The 19,348-nt window shown below is 55.8% G+C and overlaps 5 protein-coding genes across 5 annotated transcripts; 2 read left to right on the top strand and 3 right to left on the bottom strand.

Moving 5' to 3' along the window:
* Window positions 1–116: 116 nt before the first annotated feature.
* Window positions 117–7,669, bottom strand: TRAVEDRAFT_155754 (uncharacterized protein). The gene is made up of 24 exons (XM_008046270.1): window positions 7,023–7,669; window positions 6,783–6,962; window positions 6,036–6,732; window positions 5,898–5,980; window positions 5,640–5,844; window positions 5,492–5,584; window positions 5,264–5,439; window positions 4,774–5,215; window positions 4,433–4,718; window positions 4,117–4,385; window positions 3,880–4,064; window positions 2,767–3,828; window positions 2,485–2,715; window positions 2,387–2,430; window positions 2,067–2,331; window positions 1,837–2,013; window positions 1,757–1,786; window positions 1,593–1,698; window positions 1,361–1,543; window positions 993–1,303; window positions 780–940; window positions 466–727; window positions 332–411; window positions 117–281 (listed from the first exon to the last, which is right to left on the bottom strand). Exons 1-24 carry the CDS (start codon window positions 7,559–7,561, stop codon window positions 244–246), a joined length of 6,105 nt encoding a protein of 2,034 aa, XP_008044461.1. The 5' UTR covers window positions 7,562–7,669; the 3' UTR covers window positions 117–243.
* A 737-nt stretch (window positions 7,670–8,406) lies between these two features.
* Window positions 8,407–10,321, top strand: TRAVEDRAFT_155752 (DUF6-domain-containing protein). Its single transcript, XM_008046269.1, has 12 exons — window positions 8,407–8,535; window positions 8,590–8,607; window positions 8,738–8,769; window positions 8,828–8,905; window positions 8,959–9,110; window positions 9,170–9,287; window positions 9,350–9,387; window positions 9,456–9,546; window positions 9,601–9,694; window positions 9,751–9,816; window positions 9,867–9,971; window positions 10,029–10,321. Exons 1-12 carry the CDS (start codon window positions 8,440–8,442, stop codon window positions 10,236–10,238), a joined length of 1,098 nt encoding a protein of 365 aa, XP_008044460.1. The 5' UTR covers window positions 8,407–8,439; the 3' UTR covers window positions 10,239–10,321.
* A 222-nt stretch (window positions 10,322–10,543) lies between these two features.
* On the top strand, window positions 10,544–12,866 carry TRAVEDRAFT_155750 (ENTH-domain-containing protein). The gene is made up of 7 exons (XM_008046268.1): window positions 10,544–10,823; window positions 10,879–10,957; window positions 11,012–11,535; window positions 11,591–11,741; window positions 11,794–11,978; window positions 12,033–12,320; window positions 12,374–12,866. Exons 1-7 carry the CDS (start codon window positions 10,660–10,662, stop codon window positions 12,486–12,488), a joined length of 1,506 nt encoding a protein of 501 aa, XP_008044459.1. The 5' UTR covers window positions 10,544–10,659; the 3' UTR covers window positions 12,489–12,866.
* A 132-nt stretch (window positions 12,867–12,998) lies between these two features.
* On the bottom strand, window positions 12,999–16,059 carry TRAVEDRAFT_31931 (5-oxoprolinase). Its single transcript, XM_008045863.1, has 9 exons — window positions 15,899–16,059; window positions 15,729–15,845; window positions 15,302–15,679; window positions 14,795–15,242; window positions 14,529–14,744; window positions 14,269–14,472; window positions 14,136–14,219; window positions 13,954–14,082; window positions 12,999–13,904 (listed from the first exon to the last, which is right to left on the bottom strand). The coding sequence occupies exons 1-9, from the start codon at window positions 16,023–16,025 to the stop codon at window positions 13,301–13,303; spliced, it is 2,307 nt and encodes a 768-aa protein (XP_008044054.1). The 5' UTR covers window positions 16,026–16,059; the 3' UTR covers window positions 12,999–13,300.
* A 623-nt stretch (window positions 16,060–16,682) lies between these two features.
* Window positions 16,683–18,323, bottom strand: TRAVEDRAFT_24301 (beta-tubulin 1 tubb1; the record flags this gene model as incomplete). Its single annotated transcript, XM_008045809.1, has 6 exons — window positions 16,683–16,734; window positions 16,788–17,301; window positions 17,358–17,735; window positions 17,817–18,161; window positions 18,217–18,232; window positions 18,291–18,323. 6 exons carry the CDS (start codon window positions 18,321–18,323, stop codon window positions 16,683–16,685), a joined length of 1,338 nt encoding a protein of 445 aa, XP_008044000.1.
* Window positions 18,324–19,348: the final 1,025 nt, after the last annotated feature.

Genomic DNA, 19,348 nt, shown 5'->3' with positions numbered 1-19,348 from the left:
TTTCGGGACATGTCCCACAAAACACACCCCGCGCCCCCGAATGTTCTCCATCTCCGCGTGCCCCCTCTTCGCAAGAGAGCGACTGCAAAGGTCAGGGAGCTCGACGAGTGGATAATAAATTAGGTGCAAAGTTGGTCTACACTACTGATATCATGCAATAGCTCTACAATATGCAATACCCTTAGAGTCCCTGAAAAGTCCGGTATGTGCAATGAACGTCTGACGGTGAGCGTATAAAAAGTTCTACTCCTTGTCCTCCTCCGCGGCTTCTAGCATCATGTCTGTATGACAAGTCAGCGCTAGGCCCAATGATATGATATCGTACTCTTACCACTCCACATAGAATTTTGCATCGTGTCCATGTCGTCTTCGTCCTCGGAACGGGACTCTCTCGACATCGATGCGTCCAGCCTAGCCCCAGTGTCAGCACAGACGTTCAACACATACGCCAACGTAAGAACACACCTGCTGCCCATGTCTATGGACAACATGGTGACGTCGCTCGTCCTCTGCCGCCGCTGCAGCGTGCGTCGCGACGGCGTGTCTGGCTCGAACGACAGCATGTCCGCCGAGAACGACAACTCCGGAGATTGAAATGCGCCCGGGGAGATCGTAGGCGTCTCCGCCCCGCCGAAGCGATGAATGGGCGTTTGACCAGGCGATGTAATGTCACGAGTGATCATTGGCGGGGTAGCGGGGAAATCGTCGACGACGATGGCAGGAATGTCTGCATACTGGTGAGCCCTTGTGGATATGCGCCTTGTGACGCAGATACTGACCTGATTGGACCAGGCCGTAATGCTCCATGCGAGCCTGCTCTCTCTGCGCGAGATACCGCCGGCGGTACAGGATCATGAGTAGCAGGGACTGCACGCGGTCGAAGTCCACTAGATCCGTGACGAGCTTGTTCGTTTCGGTCCGTACGACAAGATCCTTGAGGCTGCGAAGTAATATGAGCAACACATACGCACACAGCATGCGTAGATACGTACACGAGAGCCTCTCGGTCGACAATCAGCTTGTGATGCGCCAAAAGCAGCAGCATGTTGGTGAAGGAGATGCCCTTGCCGGGTTCGTGCGAGATGCGTGCCTCATGGTAGAGCCGGTTGTACAAGTTCTTCCTCCGCTTGATAGCAGCACGGTCGACGCCGCTGAGGATTCCGTCTACCTTGTTGAAATCATAGCCGCCGACGATCTTCTCGTGCCACGAGTCGACACCCTGCGAATCCTTGGAGTAGGCCATGATTCTGCGGATGCTGTACTCTGCGGGGTAGATCCGGACTTCGAAGATGCCGCTCAATTTCTAAGGTGAATATCAGTATATGCGTTCGGCCGCTTCCTTGCGTCTCGAACCACGTACCCCAAAGAATCGCACGAAGTTGGCACGCTCCAGATAACCGGTCTTCGGGTTCGCGAACTCGGCCCACACCTTCTTGAACGCGCGCATCTCTTCTCGAGTGATCGATTTGGCCCCGCTGGACATCTGGAATACGTAGTAGAAACTCTCGACGACCACACCGGTGAACAAGTTGGCAAAGATGTACTGCGCGACCGTCAGTGCCGGAGCAACGTCCACCATAAAGATGACTCACCATGCTCAGCAAGTTCCACGCGATGAAGAGAGTGAAAGACCAATAGATGCTGCCGCAGTCGGTCTCCCCGTTGAGATTAACCGTGCAGCGAGGGTAGTCCAGAGCGCTACAGTGAGCAATGGTGTTCAGTATGAGCTCGATCAATTAATGACAGGTGGGCTTACAAGTCGTGCATATACTGATTCCAGCCCTCTCTGTGTGGTGATCAGCACTTGAACAGCAGGCTACACGCAACTGCACATACCCTGTTGTCATGAAGGCTAACATGACCAAAGCTTTGGCCATGCTGGAGTAGTTAGAGTTCCGTGCTTCGCCCGTGTTCCATTTGGTCAGACTGAAGACCTCCACGAAGAGGATCGCGAAGAACAGGAACAGGATAACCCAAAGCCCGAGCAGACTGAGAATGACCGGAAGACTCCCCCTGTGACGGGCTTTAGCACAACAATACACGCATACACAGGGGTTATAACGTACACGGCGGTCTTAAACAGCTTGTTGAGACTGTTCACGCGCTGCACGAGCTTGAACGCAATGCTGGTTATGAAGAGCTTCTGCAGCTGCTGGATGACGAAGCCTCCCGTGTTGAAGCGTACGATCAGAGTGGCGACGAGACTGCCGCCAGCAACGATGATGTCGAAGATGTTCCAGCCGTTTGCGCTGTAGCTCCTCCACCCGAGGCCCAACATCCTGACGAGGATGTCCACGACATACATGACCGTGACGAAGAGGAAGAAGTCGTCTGAAGGAATGCGTTCAGACATCCACTTCATAGCTGACTGACAGAAATCACATACTGCGCGCTTCGTCCAAGATGTCCTGCGGTGTGAACGTCTGCGTCCTGTCGCGCAAAAGTGAGTCATCTGAAAAGCGAAGAAGGTCATGAGGTACTTACATAAGAGCGACGACGTGCAAGGTGTACAACACAGTCATCATCCGATGCCACCAACCATGCTTGTGGACAGCACGATCGTAGCACCACTGCCTGACGGCCCATGTGGGTCTCTTCTTTGGACGTTTGGAAGGACGCTGCCTCTTGACGAGTTTCTGCAAGTCGATCCACTCTCGTTGGGCCTGCGTAAGCAGGGCAGAGCCGGTCTTCGACGTGAAATTGCCGATGATGATACTGCGCTCGACATAAGCGTTGTGCTCGATGATGACGCCAGAATCGACTCACCTGACAAAGAGCGTGAAGATGACAACGCCGCCCAGCAAGTTGTAGATGAGGAAGAAGATCGAGTTGCCGACGGACGCGTTGGTCTGCGGTTGTTGCCCTTCACCAGTGACACTCGTCGCAACACCTAGCACATCCACCCAGCCCTCGAGCGAGACGATCTCGAACAGAATGAGGAGAGACTGTCGGAAGCTGTCAAACGAGAATGTAGTCGAAGGCGCGGGGTTGTCCCACACTCGTGGAACGAGGTAGGTGAACGAGTTCCCATCGTTGACGAAGCCTGTCGAGTACTCGTTGATACAGTCGCTGATGCCAGACGCCGAGGAGTCGTTGCACTCGTTCGTGACGCCCGCGAAGATGTTGAGACCCCAGACGGCGTAGGGGATCATGTACAGGATCGCGAGGAGCGCAGCGTCGAGGATACGGGCGATGCCAGAAATAATCAACGATTCGAAGGTGGACCGCATCTTCTCAATGAGCGTGATAAGCCGCAGGGCGCGAAGAGCCTTCAAAGAGCGTGTGAGGCGGCTGAGACCCCCGATGAAGATGAGGCCCGTGGCAGCGTTGACGAGGATACCCACGAGGATGAAAAAGTCGAGAACGTTCCAGATGCTACGAATGTATGCGTTCGGGGTGAACAGGAAACCGTCCGCGATGATCTTGATGACGAATTCGAGAGCAAGGACAAGGGCAAACGACCCCTCAGCGAGATCAAACCAGGTTCCACGGATCGGGCCATTCTCGGCGTAGAAGTCGCGGCGGTATATGGGAGTCGCGATGCTCTCCACCACAATTCCTCCAATGACGGTCAGGAGGAGCAGGAGTTGGAAGATGGGGTGAGCGATTGCCGAGTGAGGCGTTCCGAAGATACGATCTCCTCCTGGCGGAGCAACGAGCTTCTGGCACGCCTTGCGGAGCCAGTTCTTCTGCGAGAAGACCCAGAACGTCTTGTCGTAGCTAGGGTGGTCACGGATGAAATCGGCCTTCTGCGCCCGGCGCTCGTATAGAGCATCGTTGAGCTCTTCCACGTCGACTGCGTCGTTGTTCAAGGCTGCCAGTACCTCCCTGAGACGAGGGTCAACGAATGACGCATGTGACAGTGAACTATGCACTCACAGATGCCTCTCGGTTTCTTCATCTACAGGATCCGCAGTCGCAACCGAGTCCCGACGAGTGTTACGGAGAGTAGTGAGTGGCATGTCTCCAGCAGTAATCTCGCCCGCGAAGAGACGCTGTAGTCGTCTTAGGGTAGACTTCGCCGAGTACTGCTTTTGCGCACCGCCGCGCCGGGTCTTTGTGTCCTGCAAAGGGTAGTTAGTGTCTAGCGTAAGTTGCAGCAGAGAGGGCGCATACAACGAAGGAGTTCTCTCGTTTCGGGAGGCCGTAGTCTTGCACGAGCGCCTTCTGCATTGGCAGCACCAAGTTCGACGGCAGCTCCACCTCGATGGCCTTCGGCTGCGCCTTGAACCACCGGTAGGGGTTCAGCTTGCGAACCCAAGTAGAGCGCACTTGCTGTGGACGATGCGAGGCCCAATAGTGCGAGGCTTGCCTACTGCGCTTCGACTCCTCAGCGACATCGAAGTTCTCGTTGATGACGGCGATGAACATTTGCAGCACGATGTCTAGCAGGGATTTAGCGGGATATCAGCAAAGACTACGGGATACTTACAGTTTGCGAAGAACATCCATCCAGCCACGAAGAGCACAACTATGACGGACTGTCGAAGGGGAACTTCGGGTTCCGCAGCCTTGTAGAGTACATCTGTCCAGTTCTCGGACGAGAACACCTGATAGATGCCGAGGAAGGTGTTGTATAACGTCCCGAAGTCGATAAGCTCCCCAGATTTGACATCCCCTCCGACTAGCTGGACCGCGAAGAGCGCGGCGAGCAAGTTGATCTCGATGAGGAACAGAGACATGTTGGCCAGACCGTACATGTTCCCGAAGACCGCGAGCTGAACGGAGAGAAATTTGGTCAAATTATCGCGATATTAAAGACAAACTACTTACCAGTAGGGGCTTCATCCTAGGAATCTCCAGGATCACGCGGTAGAACCGCATAAGTTGGAAGATCGTCAGCCAAGGGTAGAGCGGCGAGCGGTGTATAGCCGGAATTTGGATGATGCTTGACCCGATCGCGAGCAGCAAGTCGAGGACGTTCTGCCCCCGGTAGAAGAACTTCCGCCAGTCAGGCAAGTAGGCGAGCACCCGGATGATAATCTCGACGTCAAAAGTGAGCGTGAGCGCAAGCTCACCCTTGTCCAAGATCTCCGCATGCATGTCCGAGATGTCAACAGTGCGCGTCGCCTGCAGAACAAGCGATGCTAGAGCGAAGAAGACCCAGCACCAGCGGATACTCTCGTAGACCTCCCGGATACGGTTCCTGCCAGCAACGCGTCTGCCATCGACCATCGACCAGCCCTCTTCGTTCTCTTCGACCACGGCGGCAAGGCTGTAGCACGGTCAGCGGGCGTTTCAACCAGAGGAAGATGTAACATACGGTGCCGCTCCGAATGCACTCTTCTTTGTGTCCGACCGGATAGCTGAGAACGTATTGGTGATCACCGCAACGAACAGGTTGATGAGCCAGAAGTTCAGGACGATGATGCAGACGATGTAGAAGAAACAGGACACGAAGAACTCGGCGTCCATCATCTGATACATAAGGCCAGACCACTGTGGAGAAAATTAGCCGGAATGCGGGAATAAAATATGGCTATATGCGCACCCCGTTTGCTGAGGAGACGATTACGACCTGGAGAGCAGCGAAGTAGATCATGTCAAAGCTCTCAAGGTCCGAATTTGGATTGTCTGCGTTCTCCTGTGCGCGTTATTCTTGGTGAGACGGAGTGACATATGAAGCAATGAGTACATACCACGCAAATTTGTCCGAGTGGGCAGATGAATCCTTTGGGTGAAGCATTCTGCCCGTCCGCATTGATGTAGCCCATTGTTTGCAGCGTTGTCGAATTGATGTACCCGCCACAATTCTGGTCGAGCGCGATGTCATCTTCGCCCAGGGTAGGGAGCAGATGGCATGTCCGACGAAAGGAGCCCTTGAACGATTGAATGCCGACAATGCTGCGGAAACTATTAGCAACGGATGTTCTTGATCAAAGGTATGCAAAACTCACGAGAAGAGAATCATTGCGAACAGCACGAAGTAAGAAACGCTGGCGAGAAGCGGCCGGGCAGTCTTCAGAGATCGCATGATCGTCTGTGCACCACCAAGTTAAATCAAGTTGGGTTGGACGAATGGACAGTATGCTCACAGTTGTACCGGAAGTGATGGCCAGCAATCGAGCCGTCCGCAGGACACTCATAGCGCGGAATAAGCCAATGTGGTACTGATTTCGTTCTACGCCAGAAGATGCCAAAACCACTGTTATCCAGAAGCTCAAGATAGCGACAAAGTCAATCCTAGTCCAGCTATGTCGGAGGTAAGGCAGGTTGCGATGAGTTTGCCCCCTCGAGTCCTCCACACTGAGGCGGAATGGTAATGACAGCGTATTTTCGGAGTTGTCGGAGCGCAGTGCTTTGGAAAGGAATGTTGGTTCGGATGGATTCCGCATATGAGCATGCAAGTGTTGCGCTCCTGACAGAGCTTTCTCCGCCATTGGAGACTTCGACTGGGTAGTATCAGAACGCGGTCGCGAAGGTGTATTGTTGCTCCCAGCTGAGGGTTGTGATGCCGATAAGGAATGATGCGCAAGGGTGAACGGGCGAGCAAGGTTTTTGCGAAATTGCTTCAAGCGTTGCGTCATAGAGAGTCCTCGGTGAAGCTGGGATGGACCGTGGGTGCTAGTGACGGAAGGGGTTCGAGCGATATTGAAGCTGGCTTCGACAGCTGTGTTCGGCGGGCGCGCCATGTTCGGGTATGTCGCGAAGGGTGACTGAAAGAGTGTGGAGACAGGAACTTCCGGGTCTAGTAAGAGTCCAGATACACATATTCGCGCAAAGGCTTCCAGACTACAGCGAGTGAGCTTGGATACGAATGCCAATCTGAACGTATCACCCACGTGAATAAGCAGAACAGTACGAATAGCACATAGTCTTCCCAGGCATGGAAGTAACCCTTCATGGGAGGAGGTGGGCTATCGTCCGGCCAGTCTTCTGGCAGAGCATGGGGGCGAGATGCCTGGATCGCGAGAACAAGTCCGTTAATGATAATTAGGAGCAATATGATCGGTTCAGTCCATCTGCGGAGCGAGCGTAAGCACTGCAAGCACTGCGCACTTGTACACTTCAAGACCACTTACGGATATGTGAGGAACTTATACAATGCGAGGCGTAGTTTGCTGTGGGGACCTAGGCATCCCAGTGTGCGCCCTCGTATGGGCAGCGTCTTCGTCAAGTCAGGCAGCGCCTCATCCTCGTCGGGTATCTCATCGTCATCCTCGTCCCGGTTCTCGTCGCGTTCGTGTGCGTCATGCAATCGCACGTGCTCATCCAGGCCGAGCCCTCCGAAGTTGACGACGCGTAACGACGCGCGCCGCAAGTTGCCAGAGAAAGTCTTCAGCGTCGTTCCCGTCTTCTTGAGCGGCGACGCGCCGTACCGGACTGTCCTCCGCTTGCCACGCACCGATGCACCAGTCCTCTCCGCATCCACGCTCTCCCCGGTTCCCCACTCCGGTCCCACTCCTTGCCGCGACATGTTGGAGGTGAGGTGTGCTTCGTCGTCATCGCGCGTACTGTCCGTAGTGTCCCCCGACTCCCGGAAATGAGATGAAATGAGCGAAGCAGAGGATTGTCCTGGCTGTGACGCGGAGTAGACCGGATTCGAGTCTTGATAGCGCATTTCGCCTGCACGATACGAGTAGTCACGGAAAGGCGGGTCCTCATCCGTGGGCGAGAAGAAGGGGTCCTCGTTTGAACTCCACGTCGCATTCCCGGAACGCGACGGGCCTGGTGTGGAATCTGACGGCTGCAGGTTGAAACGTAGAGGGTCCTGGATAGCGTTGGCTCCTCCCCAGCTAGTCCGTCGCCGAGAGATGTTGTCAGAAGAGAGAGGTGTTGCGGGCCGAGAACTGCCAAGTCCAGCGGGCGTGCCAGATAAGTCGACAGCAGAAGACGAGGAAGAGTGACGAGATAGGTCCGAGTGGTTTGCCTCCATGCGAGACAGAAAGGAGGACTTCAGAGGAGCGCACTGTGCATGACGGCGGCGACGGGTCGATGGGCGTTGTCACCGTTTCCGACGGCGCGCAGGCTTCACCGCCTGAGATATTTGCGCTCCGACTCTCTTTGATTGGTCCTACCCGGCGGAGATCGGCAACGGCATCTCGGCTGCACCGCGGCTTTTCAATCTCCCGTTAGATCTCGGCTAACTCGCAGATCAAGTGCTAATTATTATGGGCGCTTATTATCATCGTCCTCGAGCCTCTCGACGTCGAGCGGGCGCCGTCCTCCTCACTCTCACTCCACGACCGCTCTTTCCACTGTAGCCTGAGGTGCTGGATCATTAAACGATAACGATAAAACGACATGTCCACGACAAGAACGCCCTATGACGCATCCACACCTGACCGGTCCAGTTTCGACGCTGCTATTCCATTATCACCCCTTGTGTCCTACATTCCCGCACCCAGTCCTATTCGCTATGCCAAACGGCCACCATACTCTGGGAGACTACACGGCTACCTGCTCAAAGGGAGGGAGATAGTCAAAAGTAACTTAGGGATGCTGCTTGTAGCGTCCGCCCAGCTATTCTTCTCCCTCATGAATGTGTGGGTCAAGAAGCTGAATAGTCTAGATACCCCTGTACCGGCTTTCGAGGTGAGTTTCAGTGTTCTCTGATCATTTATGATGAACTCATTAGAGATACTGTAGCTCATTTTTGTGCGGATGGTGAGTGCTCATTGCTCCAGTCGCATGGGCTATTCGCTGGATTAGCGAATGAGACAGCGTGCACTTCGATTGAGAGCGGCATAGAGTAGACGAAACCATCAGTACGTGACTTACTGACCCTTACTCGCAGTCTATTACATGGGTATGTTGCATATCGTACATGTGAGCTCTACGGCGTTACTCCACGACGCAGGCGCCTTACATTCATGTTGTTCTCGAGGCTCATCGTGAAGGTTCCCGACCCCATCCTTGGACCAAAAGGAGTGCGCCTTCTTCTCGTTGCCCGCGGATTCTTCGGGTACGTTTGTATCCCAGTCTTCCTCGGATGGCAGCTGATTTATACTGCGGCAGATTTTTCGGCCTCTTCGGGGTGTACTACTCGCTGCAGTACCTGTCATTATCCGACGCGACAGTATTGACCTTCCTTGCTCCCATGTGCACGGCAGTGACAGGTGCCGTGCTGTTACATGAGAAGCTCTCCTGGCGCGAGGCATTTGCAGGACGTGAGTATATGCGGCTCGTTCGACTTCTACGTCATGTAGCTCATCGTGACACCATGCAGTGGCCAGCCTGCTTGGCGTTGTCCTGATAGCTCGCCCTGATTTTATCTTCGGAAAACAGCATCATGGGATACCATCCGCGAGTGACGTGACTCCCGCGCAGCGAGTGGGTGCAGTAGGGTGAGCGGGATAATAAGTCCGTGTGCCCTTGAAATCCGCTCTAAGACTATTGTACCCCACAGAATCGCTCTACTTGGCGTCCTGGGAGCTACTGGAGCTTGTGAGTTATTTGGTTTTCGATCGAGATCCTCAGCACCACATAGAAATATACTGAGCCATGTTACCCAGATACCAGCATACGCGCCGTTGGAAAACGCGCGCACCCTCTGCACAATCTAGTCTCGTTCTCATCCCAGTGTGTCATCGTGGCGACAGTAGCGTAGGTCCTAGAAACACCTCGTCACGCAACACGAACTCAACCGCTGCTGTTCAGGATGATTGTCATGCGCACGCCAGTCGTTGTACCCATGAGATGGGATTGGCTTCTGATGCTGCTGCTCATTGGCCTGTTTGGGTTCATAGCACAGGTAAGATACCTCAGGCCAAGATATATGCTGTTACTCCTAACTGGCTATTTCACAAGGTCCTCTTGACTATGGGGTTGCAACGTGAGACTGCTGGAAGGGGAACCATGGCTGTCTACGTCCAGGTGAGCATTGCCCAGAATAACTCGTGTGCCCAGTCTCACCGAATGAATAGATTATATTCGCCACGATTTTCGAGCGTGTAATATTCCACACCTCGCCGTCGCTGCTGTCCCTTTTCGGGACTTTCATTATTCTCACATCCGCTGTTTATGTGGCCGTTAGTTTCATATCTCCCCTCCGATATTTCCAGCCCACGCTCACCTGGTTCATTCAGCTCATCAAAGTGAGGACGCAAGAAAACACCCTTGCCGGCGGTATCACCGCGTCCGACGATGCCTCAGTCGAGGAGGGTCTATTGGCGAACGCTGACGGCGAAACGCTGCAAGACTTTAAGGACATAGAACTTGCCAACGCGGTCGTAGTTGGCTCTGACGTGTCGCACACCCCTAGCCCAGAACACGGTACGGATATCACAAAGGCATAACGCGCAGCGCTTGGCAAAACGACATGTCCGGAGATGCGACATCTCTATCGTGCTTTGTATCCTATATATATACTAGATTTCATTCTATCGTAGCATACCTCATCTATATCTCTGTATGCAATCATCCGTTAGCGAGAGCATGCATTCGTGAGCGTCGGTATGGGGAGGATGTGTATTGAACACCTTGCACCGTGAACGAGCTCGAGCTCGAGCGTCACTGTCGCGCAGAAGGCTGCGCACGAGCGCCTAATGACTGCGTCCGCGCGGGGAAGTACTCGCAGTAGGTTGTTCACAACGACGACCACGGCGACACCAGCTCATTACCTACAGCCCTATTAGCTCGGCATATATAGCCTAGGACGTTCTCTGTGCTTCCTCCGCTCCCACCCCCTCGCGAACCAAGGACCAGCGAGGTCTAGCGATGTCCGGCATGCAGCACCTCGGCAAGGGCATCGTCCGCGCAGCCAAAAACTACACGAAGGGATACTCAGATGTTCAATCCAAGGTTCGGGATGCGACGTCGAACGACCCCTGGGGTCCATCGGGCACCCAGATGAACGAGCTCGCGCAGCTATCATATAACCAGTACGTCCCCCTTCGCCGCAGTCGCACCCGTCCGACAAGCCTCATCCCCGGTTAGGGACAACTTCGTGGAGATCATGGAGATGTTGGACAAGCGTTTGAACGACAAGGGGAAGAACTGGCGGCACGTCTTCAAGGTGCGTGGGTCCCTTGCCGCATCCCGGTGTACTTCCCGCTGATCGGGTGCGCAGTCACTCACGGTGCTCGACTATCTCCTCCATGCGGGCTCCGAGAACGTTGTGGTGTACTTCCGGGACAACCTATACGTTATCAAGACCCTAAAGGAGTTTCAATATGTCGACGAGGAGGGCAAGGACCAGGGCGCGAACGTCCGGCAGAAGGCGAAGGACATTACGAACCTGCTCCAGGACGAGTCACGGTTGCGCCATGAGCGGAGAGACCGCGCCATGATGCGCGATCGGATGGTCCGTGGTAGGGGTGAAGGAGGCGAAGACGATAGCGAGAACGCGCAGAGGCGGTCGCAGAGTCTCCCTTCACGGAAACGGAACGGTGGGGGCCGGGAGGATGATGAACTGCGCAAGGCACTGGAGGAGAGCAAGCGGACCGCGGCGGAGGAGCAGGCGCGGGCGAGGCTCACGGCCGAGGAACGCGACCTGCAGCAGGCAATCAAGCTCAGCGAGGAAGAGGAGGCTCGCCGTGCGAAGGCTGTACAAGACGCGAACCAGTCGGGTCTGTTCGATGATGCCCAGCAACAGTGAGTGTATTCGTCCATCCAGATGAGAGTTGAGCCAATACTTATGTGGTCGTAGAGCATCACAGTCCAGCACAAATCCCTTCCCGCTCGTGGACACCTCCTTCCAGAACCAATCCCAGTTCATCCAGCCTCAGTTCACCCAAATCCAACCCCAATTCACGTCCTTCAACCCGTACCAGCAGCAGGCTCAGCAGGAAGCCATGCAGGTAAATCGCCTCTATCCTTTCCTTCGAGGCCCCTAGTTGACGTACGATGTAGGCCGAGTACATGCGCCAGCAGCAGGAGTGGCAGATGCAACAGCAGCAACTCCAGGCGCAACAGCAACAGCAGCTTCAGCAGGAGGAATGGATGCGGCAGCAACAGCTACTCCAAATGCAGCAACAGCAGCAGCAGTTCCTCATGCCCCAGCAGCAGCCACTTATGCCGCAAGCGACCGGCTTTGGGTGAGTACTTCGTGAAACTACTAGTGACATTTATTGACATTGATATTGATATAGCTCCAACAACCCCTTCGCGCCAGCGATGTCACTATCTACTTCCAACCTGCCCTCTACAAACGGCCTCCAGGCCGCAAGTCCGGTCTCGTTCAACTTGCAGGGCACCTACGGCCAACAGCCACAAGTGTCGCAGTCCCCTCCACCCGCCTCACAATCCGCACCACCTGGTAGGCAGAGCACCATGCCCGCGGTCAAGACGCGCGCAGACGAGGAGAATGCGAAGCTCGCCGGCCTCCTGGCGAACCGGGAGGAAGGCATCGACACGTTCGGAAACTTCGGTGCTCTCCGGTCAGTCGCGTTCCGCGTTTCAGTCTTATGCGCATTTATTAAACTCCACGCAGATACGGACAACAGGCGGGGAAATACATGGCGCCGCAGCAGACAGGCCACAACCCGTTCGCGCACCAGCAGCAACAGCAGCAGCAGGGCGCGGATCAACCCTTCTTCTCGATCTAGGCTTCAGGACACACTACCTACAGCGTCCCTCGTTGCTCCCGTCCGCGCGCCCTCGCTCTCCTTCTCTCGTTGGTTCCGCCCAGCCACCAGCTATACCCATTCCTGTCGTCTGGTACCTGCTCTGCCCCCTATGCGAAACGATCGACCGCCTCGCGGATTGTACCCGTTGACAATGTTTGTATGGTTTTGTTCATGACTGTTGAAAGTATTTGCCTTGGGAGCGTGGAGGGGAGCAACGGCACCTTGTTTGGTGCGTGGACCGTCAAAGAAGCCGAACGTTTGGATGATTCGCCGTGATGAAGTCAGGGGGTGAAATAATACAGAACTCGTAATACATGTGTAGATCTAGGCCTACGAAATGTGCAGAGGTGATACCGGATGAGGTGGCTGAGAACCGAGGACTGTCCAGTGTGGCGAGGAGGGGTGATTTGACGTCAATACCGATACATATCGTATACCTGCAAAAAAGGTTTATACTCGCCGTGGGCACACACGGTAACATATACCCTTCTCAGTCCACCAGCGTGATAGCCCCGGTTGATCCCAGCACATCCTTTCCAATAGTACATGCATCGTACACAGTTACATCGTTCTACATCTTCTCCTACACGGCAGACAAAGGTCAAAACCGACATGCCACTACAGCCATGCGATAGCCAAAACCGGCGTTAAACTATCGCATCCTTTCCGGCCTTTTTTCAGGCTATCACATCCTTTTCAGCCTTTTGGTCAGGTTATACCCCGACTATAGCACCTAAGGGCTTCCGCACCTTGCCTGCCGTGCTACCGTCCGCTTCCTTTCATTTCCGCATTCACTCCAAGGTGATGTAGAGGTGTTTGCTCGTCAGCACGGCCGTCGCCCCAGGGATGATCACAATCGTCTGCGTGTTGTCGATGATCATCGCAGGGCCCTTCACCGTGTCCCCAGCACTGAGCGACTCGAGCAAGTACACCGGAGTATCCTTCACGCGCCCGACCCCGTCGAAGTACACGCTGTACGCCCCATCGGCCTTCGCGGGGTCGACCGCGCGCGTCTCGATGTGCGCGACCTCGTCGAACACGGACTCCCCGAGCGTGTCGAACGTCTTCCCGATCCCGCGCACCTTCACGTCGTCGACGATCACCGCCTTGCTCTCGAGCAGGAACCCGAACTCGGCCTTGTACACGCGCCGGAACGCCGCGGCGAAGTCTTCCGCGCCATCGCCGTCCGCGGGTGTGGGTAGCACCATCAACGCCGTGTCCGTACCCTCGAAGCGCATGTTGAGCATGCGCTCGGTGTGCACGCGTGCCCCCTCGAAGCCTTGCCGGGAGAGCTCCTCGCGCACTTGCGCGTCGAGCTTGTCCAAGCGCGCACGGAGGACCGCACGGTTGTCGGGCGTGTAGAATGTCGACGAGGGCTCCTGCAGCTCGAACGCCCTAAGAGGAAAGTCAGGAATAGTAGTTGGTGAATTACAGTGGAACGTACCGGTCAGCGAGAGCGAGGCCGTATGCGGACAGAATCGAACTGTAGTGGTGAATGAGGATCGTCTTGATGCCGAGCAGCTGGGCGATCTCGCATGCATGTTGGCCACCGGCACCACCGAAGCTCGCGAGGCTATATACAAACATGGTCAGCGTAGAGAGTAGAAACGGAAGTCGAGTGCATACATATGCCTAGACGTCGCGTATCCACGAGCCTCGGTCAGGGCGCGGATAGGCCTGCACATCGTCTCGTTTGCAACCTTGATGAACCTGTATGACTTTTCAGATGGCATCCTCGCTGAACGGAAATGGCACTGACCCGTAAACGATCTCGTCCAGACCCATCTTCTTCTCTTCGCTGACGGAGGCGTTGATCTCCTGCACGAGTTGATCGAAGGCGGAGCGCGACGCCTCAACGTCGAGGGGCTCTTCCTCAGACTTGCCAAAGATCTTGGGGAAGTAGTCGGGCACTAGGCGGCCTAGGATGAGATTAGCGTCCGTCACGGCCAACGGTCCTCCCTTCCTGTTGACACCGCATCAGGACTCGCATCAGCGTGTAATGCAGAGTTAAAAGCATACCTATAACACGCAGGTCCTGGCTCTGCACCCGCGCTGTGCGGTCCAGCGAGGAATAGCCCGTTCCGGAACGTCAGACATGAGCCTCCTCCAGCAGCGACGGTGTTGATGTCCAGCTGTGGTGACTGGATAGTGACCCCCGCTGTCGTTGTCTCGTACACAACCTCGTAACGACCCGCAAAGCGCGAGACGTCCGTCGAAGTGCCGCCAACGTCGATGCTAGCCCACTCAGTCAGCCCGGTACGATATTATACCGCATATATGCGCACCCAATGACCGGCGTCTTCTTCTTCTCGTCCCAGCTAGTGAGCGCATAACCGACAACGCCCCCAGCAGGACCGCTCAGAATGCTCTTCAGCCCGGAGAAGTTGTTCAGGTCGAGCAGGCCGCCGTCGCTGCCCATGAACTCCACGCGCGGGCTCCGCACCTTCCCGTCGCGCAGCTTCGCGTCGAACCCGGTGAAGAAGCCGTCGAGGTACTGCCGCAGGACGGGCGTGAGGTACGCGTCCGCGGTCGAGGACACGCCGCGCGGGACCATCTTGATCATAGGCAGCAGCTGCGAGGACGCGGAGACGTGGGCGAAGCCGAGCGTGCGCGCAAGCGCGGCGACCTGCAGTTCGTGCTCGGGGTACGTGTAGGAGTGGCAGAAGACGATCGCGATGGAGCGGTAGCCGTCATCGTAGAGCTTCTGTAGATCCGCTCGCACACCCTCGATGTCTGGGTAGCGGCAGTCAGGCGCGAGGTGTGGGGTGCATGATATTGGCAAACCGGCTCACCTGGTCTACGCATCACCCTAACTGCCTCGCCTGACAAGCCCTGCACGATCTCGCCCGGACCCTCCGCATCGCCTTTCCCATCCCACCCCGCGCCCCGGTAGCCTCTCTTCACCTGCCCGTTCTCGTCGAACTGGACCGCATGCTCCTCCGCCTTGGGATCGGACGTGTAGCCCACGAGCGTGACCCGCTCGTCGACCTCGAGCACAGCGGAGTAGAGTGGTGGCGGGCGGCGGATGTTCAGGTCGAAGATCTTCGGGCGCGATTGGTTCCCAATGAGCAGGAGGTCCCGGAAACCGCGGGTGATCAACAGCGCGTGCTTGTGGCCCTTGCGCTCAAGGAGTGCGTTCGTCGCGACCGTCGTCGACAGCCTGATGTACTCTGCGGATGGTGAACATCATGCACGCGGTCGGGTGGGGGTTGAGCGTACCGATCTTGTCGGTATTGAGCGTGGTCCCCCGCGGGATCTTCTCGCCTGTCGCGATCTCCAGTACGCGCCGGATGCCCTCCGTTGGTGCATCGTTGTAGTTGGCAGGATCCTGCGAGACTGCAGGCCGGTGTCAGGTTCCCCACGCAGATATCGGGTGGTCCAAGACGTACGGAGCTTTACGACGATCTCCTTGCGCTCGTCCGGCTTCTCCGGATCGGGGAACGAGGCGTGCACATCACAGAAGGTGCCTCCTCTGTCCGCGCATATCCTGATCGACTTGTCCGGGATTGTGGGCATTGTCACGGTACAATATCGCTCGAAGGGCTTGGTGGAGTTCGGGACAGAGCAAACGCCAGAGACAAGGGCGGCTCGCCAGCATGCTCGAGTCAGCAGTCCCAGCGGAAGAACCGGAAGACCGCTGCATCGATGTGTGAAGCCATGATAAGGCTTTACATCTGTGCGACAGCTTGGGTAGAGCAGGAGTATCTATACTGGGAGATAGTGGGAGTCGCAAAGATCATCAGTACCTTCCAGGGTGCATGCAATGCACACAAAACCCGCGAATACTGAACATGCGCGACGACGGCGACATCCATCTTCAAGGCCTCACACGTCGGTGAACATGCCTCGGTAGAGAAGGGGTATATTAACAATGCTCGATCCAATCTGCATTCCAACGCAGACCCATATCCCGGTGAGACGACATCAATTCGAGAAAGTAGAACAGTGAATGGACAGGTATGCAGACTAGGGTAACTTCGGTGCCAACCGGGAGGATCGTGGATGTAGCGGATCGTCGGGCGCAGACGACGAGGAGCGGCGAGAGGGAAAACGTGCGGAGAACACTGAAAGCGACCAATATAATGTGGATATGATGTAGAGCTTTTCGGGTTATCGGAGCATGCAGGGGGTAACATGAGCTCGAAAGCCAAAAGAAAGCAATCAGCGACACGCTTATTCCTCCTCGGGCGCGACCTCGTCCTCGTACTCGACCTCCTCCTCGACGCTAGACAAGTTGATGTCAATATCAACATCAGAGACATATAGGCGAGAACATACGTGGCGTCCTGGTACTGCTGGTACTCCGCAACAAGATCCTGCATGTTGGACTCGGCCTCCGTGAACTCCATCTCGTCCATACCCTCCTGCGTGTACCAATGCAAGAAGGCCTTGCGCTTGAACATGGCCGTGAACTGGTCGCTGACACGCTTGAAGAGCTCCTGGATCGCGGTGGAGTTGCCGAGGAAGGTGACGGCCATCTTGAGACCACGGGGGGCGATGTCACACTGCGCGGTGAGGACGTTGTTGGGGATCCACTCGACGAAGTACGCAGAGTTCTTGTTCTGGACGTTCTGCATCTGCTCCTCAACCTCCTTCATGGAGACCTTGCCACGGAAGACGGCGGCGACGGTGAGGTAGCGACCGTGCCTGGGGTCGGAGGCAGCCATCATGTTCTTCGCGTCGAACATTTGCTGGGTGAGCTCGGGGACGGTGACGGCGCGGTACTGCTGGCTTCCACGAGCAGTGAGGGGCGCGAAACCGGTCATGAAGAAGTGAAGACGGGGGAAAGGAACTATATGCGTGAAATCGGTTAAGATTTGCTGATCCATGACATCCATATCAACGTACCCATGTTGACGGCCAACTTCCTCAGATCCGAGTTGAGCTGACCAGGGAAGCGCAAGCAAGTCGTGATGCCGGACATGACGATGGACACGAGGTGGTTGAGGTCACCGTACGTGGGCGTCGTCAGCTTGAGTGTCCGGAAGCAGATGTCGTAGAGCGCCTCGTTGTCGATACAGTACGTCTGGTCGGAGTTCTCGACAAGCTGGTGCACGGAGAGCGTTGCGTTGTAGGGCTCGACGACGGTGTCGGACACCTTCGGCGAAGGCACGACGGAGAACGTGGCCATCATACGATCGGGGTACTCCTCACGGATCTTCGAGATCAAAAGCGTACCCATGCCCGCACCGGTACCACCACCCAGGGAGTGAGTGATCTGGAAGCCTGGAGGCGTAGGCCATCAGTATGTTGTGACAGATTGTAACAATTGTGTCACGCAGCGTCACACATGGAATGAAAGCTTACCCTGCAGGCAGTCAGTGCCCTCAGCCTCCTTGCGGACGACGTCGAGAACGGAGTCAACGAGCTCGGCACCCTCGGTGTAGTGACCCTTCGCCCAGTTGTTACCAGCTCCGCTCTGACCGAAGACGAAGTTGTCGGGGCGGAAGAGGTTGCCAAGGGGGCCCGAGCGGACGGAGTCCATGGTTCCAGGCTCCAGATCAACGAGGACTGCACGGGGCACATACTTGTTCGCGCCGACTTCGTTGTAGTAGACGTTGATCCGCTCGAGCTGGAGGTCGTTGTTGCCCCTGTAAACACCGTCCGACTCGATGCCGTGCTCATCGGAGACAACCTCCCAGAACTTGGCACCTGTGAGGGTGTCAGACAATCATATCCAGCGCCCATCGTATTCGACGCCTCTCACCGATCTGGTTACCGCACTGTTTGGAGATAGCGATTGGGATCAATGGAAATCGACAGATGACACGTAGTACTCACCTGGCCGGTCTGGAGGTGGACGATTTCACGCATTCTACACGACAACGTCAGCAGAGAGCAATCAACGCGTCAGACCAAAAACTTCAGAGCAGCGCGCCGCTGTGGTCGCGGTATCGGCCTCCAGCAGCTCGCAGCTCCAAGATGGGACGAAACGACGCGAACGACACGTACATGAGGGAGTAGAACTCGGACTAGTCGAGGGAGGGGTCGTTAGAGGATGGGGTACCAGGGAGGGACGAGGTCAAAACGGAAACGTCGTTGAGGTCTAGGGTGTCAATATTCAGGCGGAGACCGAATCGCCAAACTCAATGGGGCTCTCCGCCACCGCGAGAGTATCGAAGCACTCCTTCCCTCTCCTCCGTCCGCGCGTAAACCCCATTCCGACTGCCCCCATCACACGTTGCCTGCTCTGTATCCTTTTATTCGGCTGTCTGCTTTGTTTGTGGAAGGAGCAGCGACGTGCAGCACAAAGCAGACTCACTGCGTAAAACCCTCTTCTAGCACACATGCGGCGTGACCGTGCTACAAAGGCGGGTTAATACTAGTGGCTAGTGAGCTAGGTAGGGTAGCGCGAATTTACCTGAGGGTGCGCGGCGTTACCGGGTATCGGGTAGTTATAGGCCATCGAGATAGCCCAGTAAGGCCGGTGCTATAGTGCACGGCGCGTGGTAGTAGCAGTGTGGACAAGAGGTGAAGATATCATATAGCAGAGCTGACACAACAACACGCGAGGCGGCCTAGTCGCACTACGAGCGAGAGACCACTAGAAGGACTAAGCAGGCAGACGTATAGGGAAAGAGCCTTGATCATTGCTCTGGGCTCGCTCCTAGGACCCGACGTTTCTGGACCGGATTACTTATAACCACAAATAGGCTATTGATTAATACTACGTAGTACGCGTACATGTCAATAAGTAGTACAGCCCGAAGCCTGGTCGACCATTGACCCGTCCTGCGCAGTGCAGCGCACTCGCCATCCTCCAACTTCGACCCGGAATACGCCACCATCCTTCGCTTGACCGGTCGGGCTCTCAGCTGCCGTCTTGTGTTGAGAGCTTG

This window comes from Trametes versicolor, assembly GCF_000271585.1.
Source record: "Trametes versicolor FP-101664 SS1 unplaced genomic scaffold TRAVEscaffold_13, whole genome shotgun sequence".
In the NCBI taxonomy this organism is placed as follows: domain Eukaryota; kingdom Fungi; phylum Basidiomycota; class Agaricomycetes; order Polyporales; family Polyporaceae; genus Trametes; species Trametes versicolor.
This window is presented reverse-complemented; position numbering and strand designations above follow the sequence as displayed.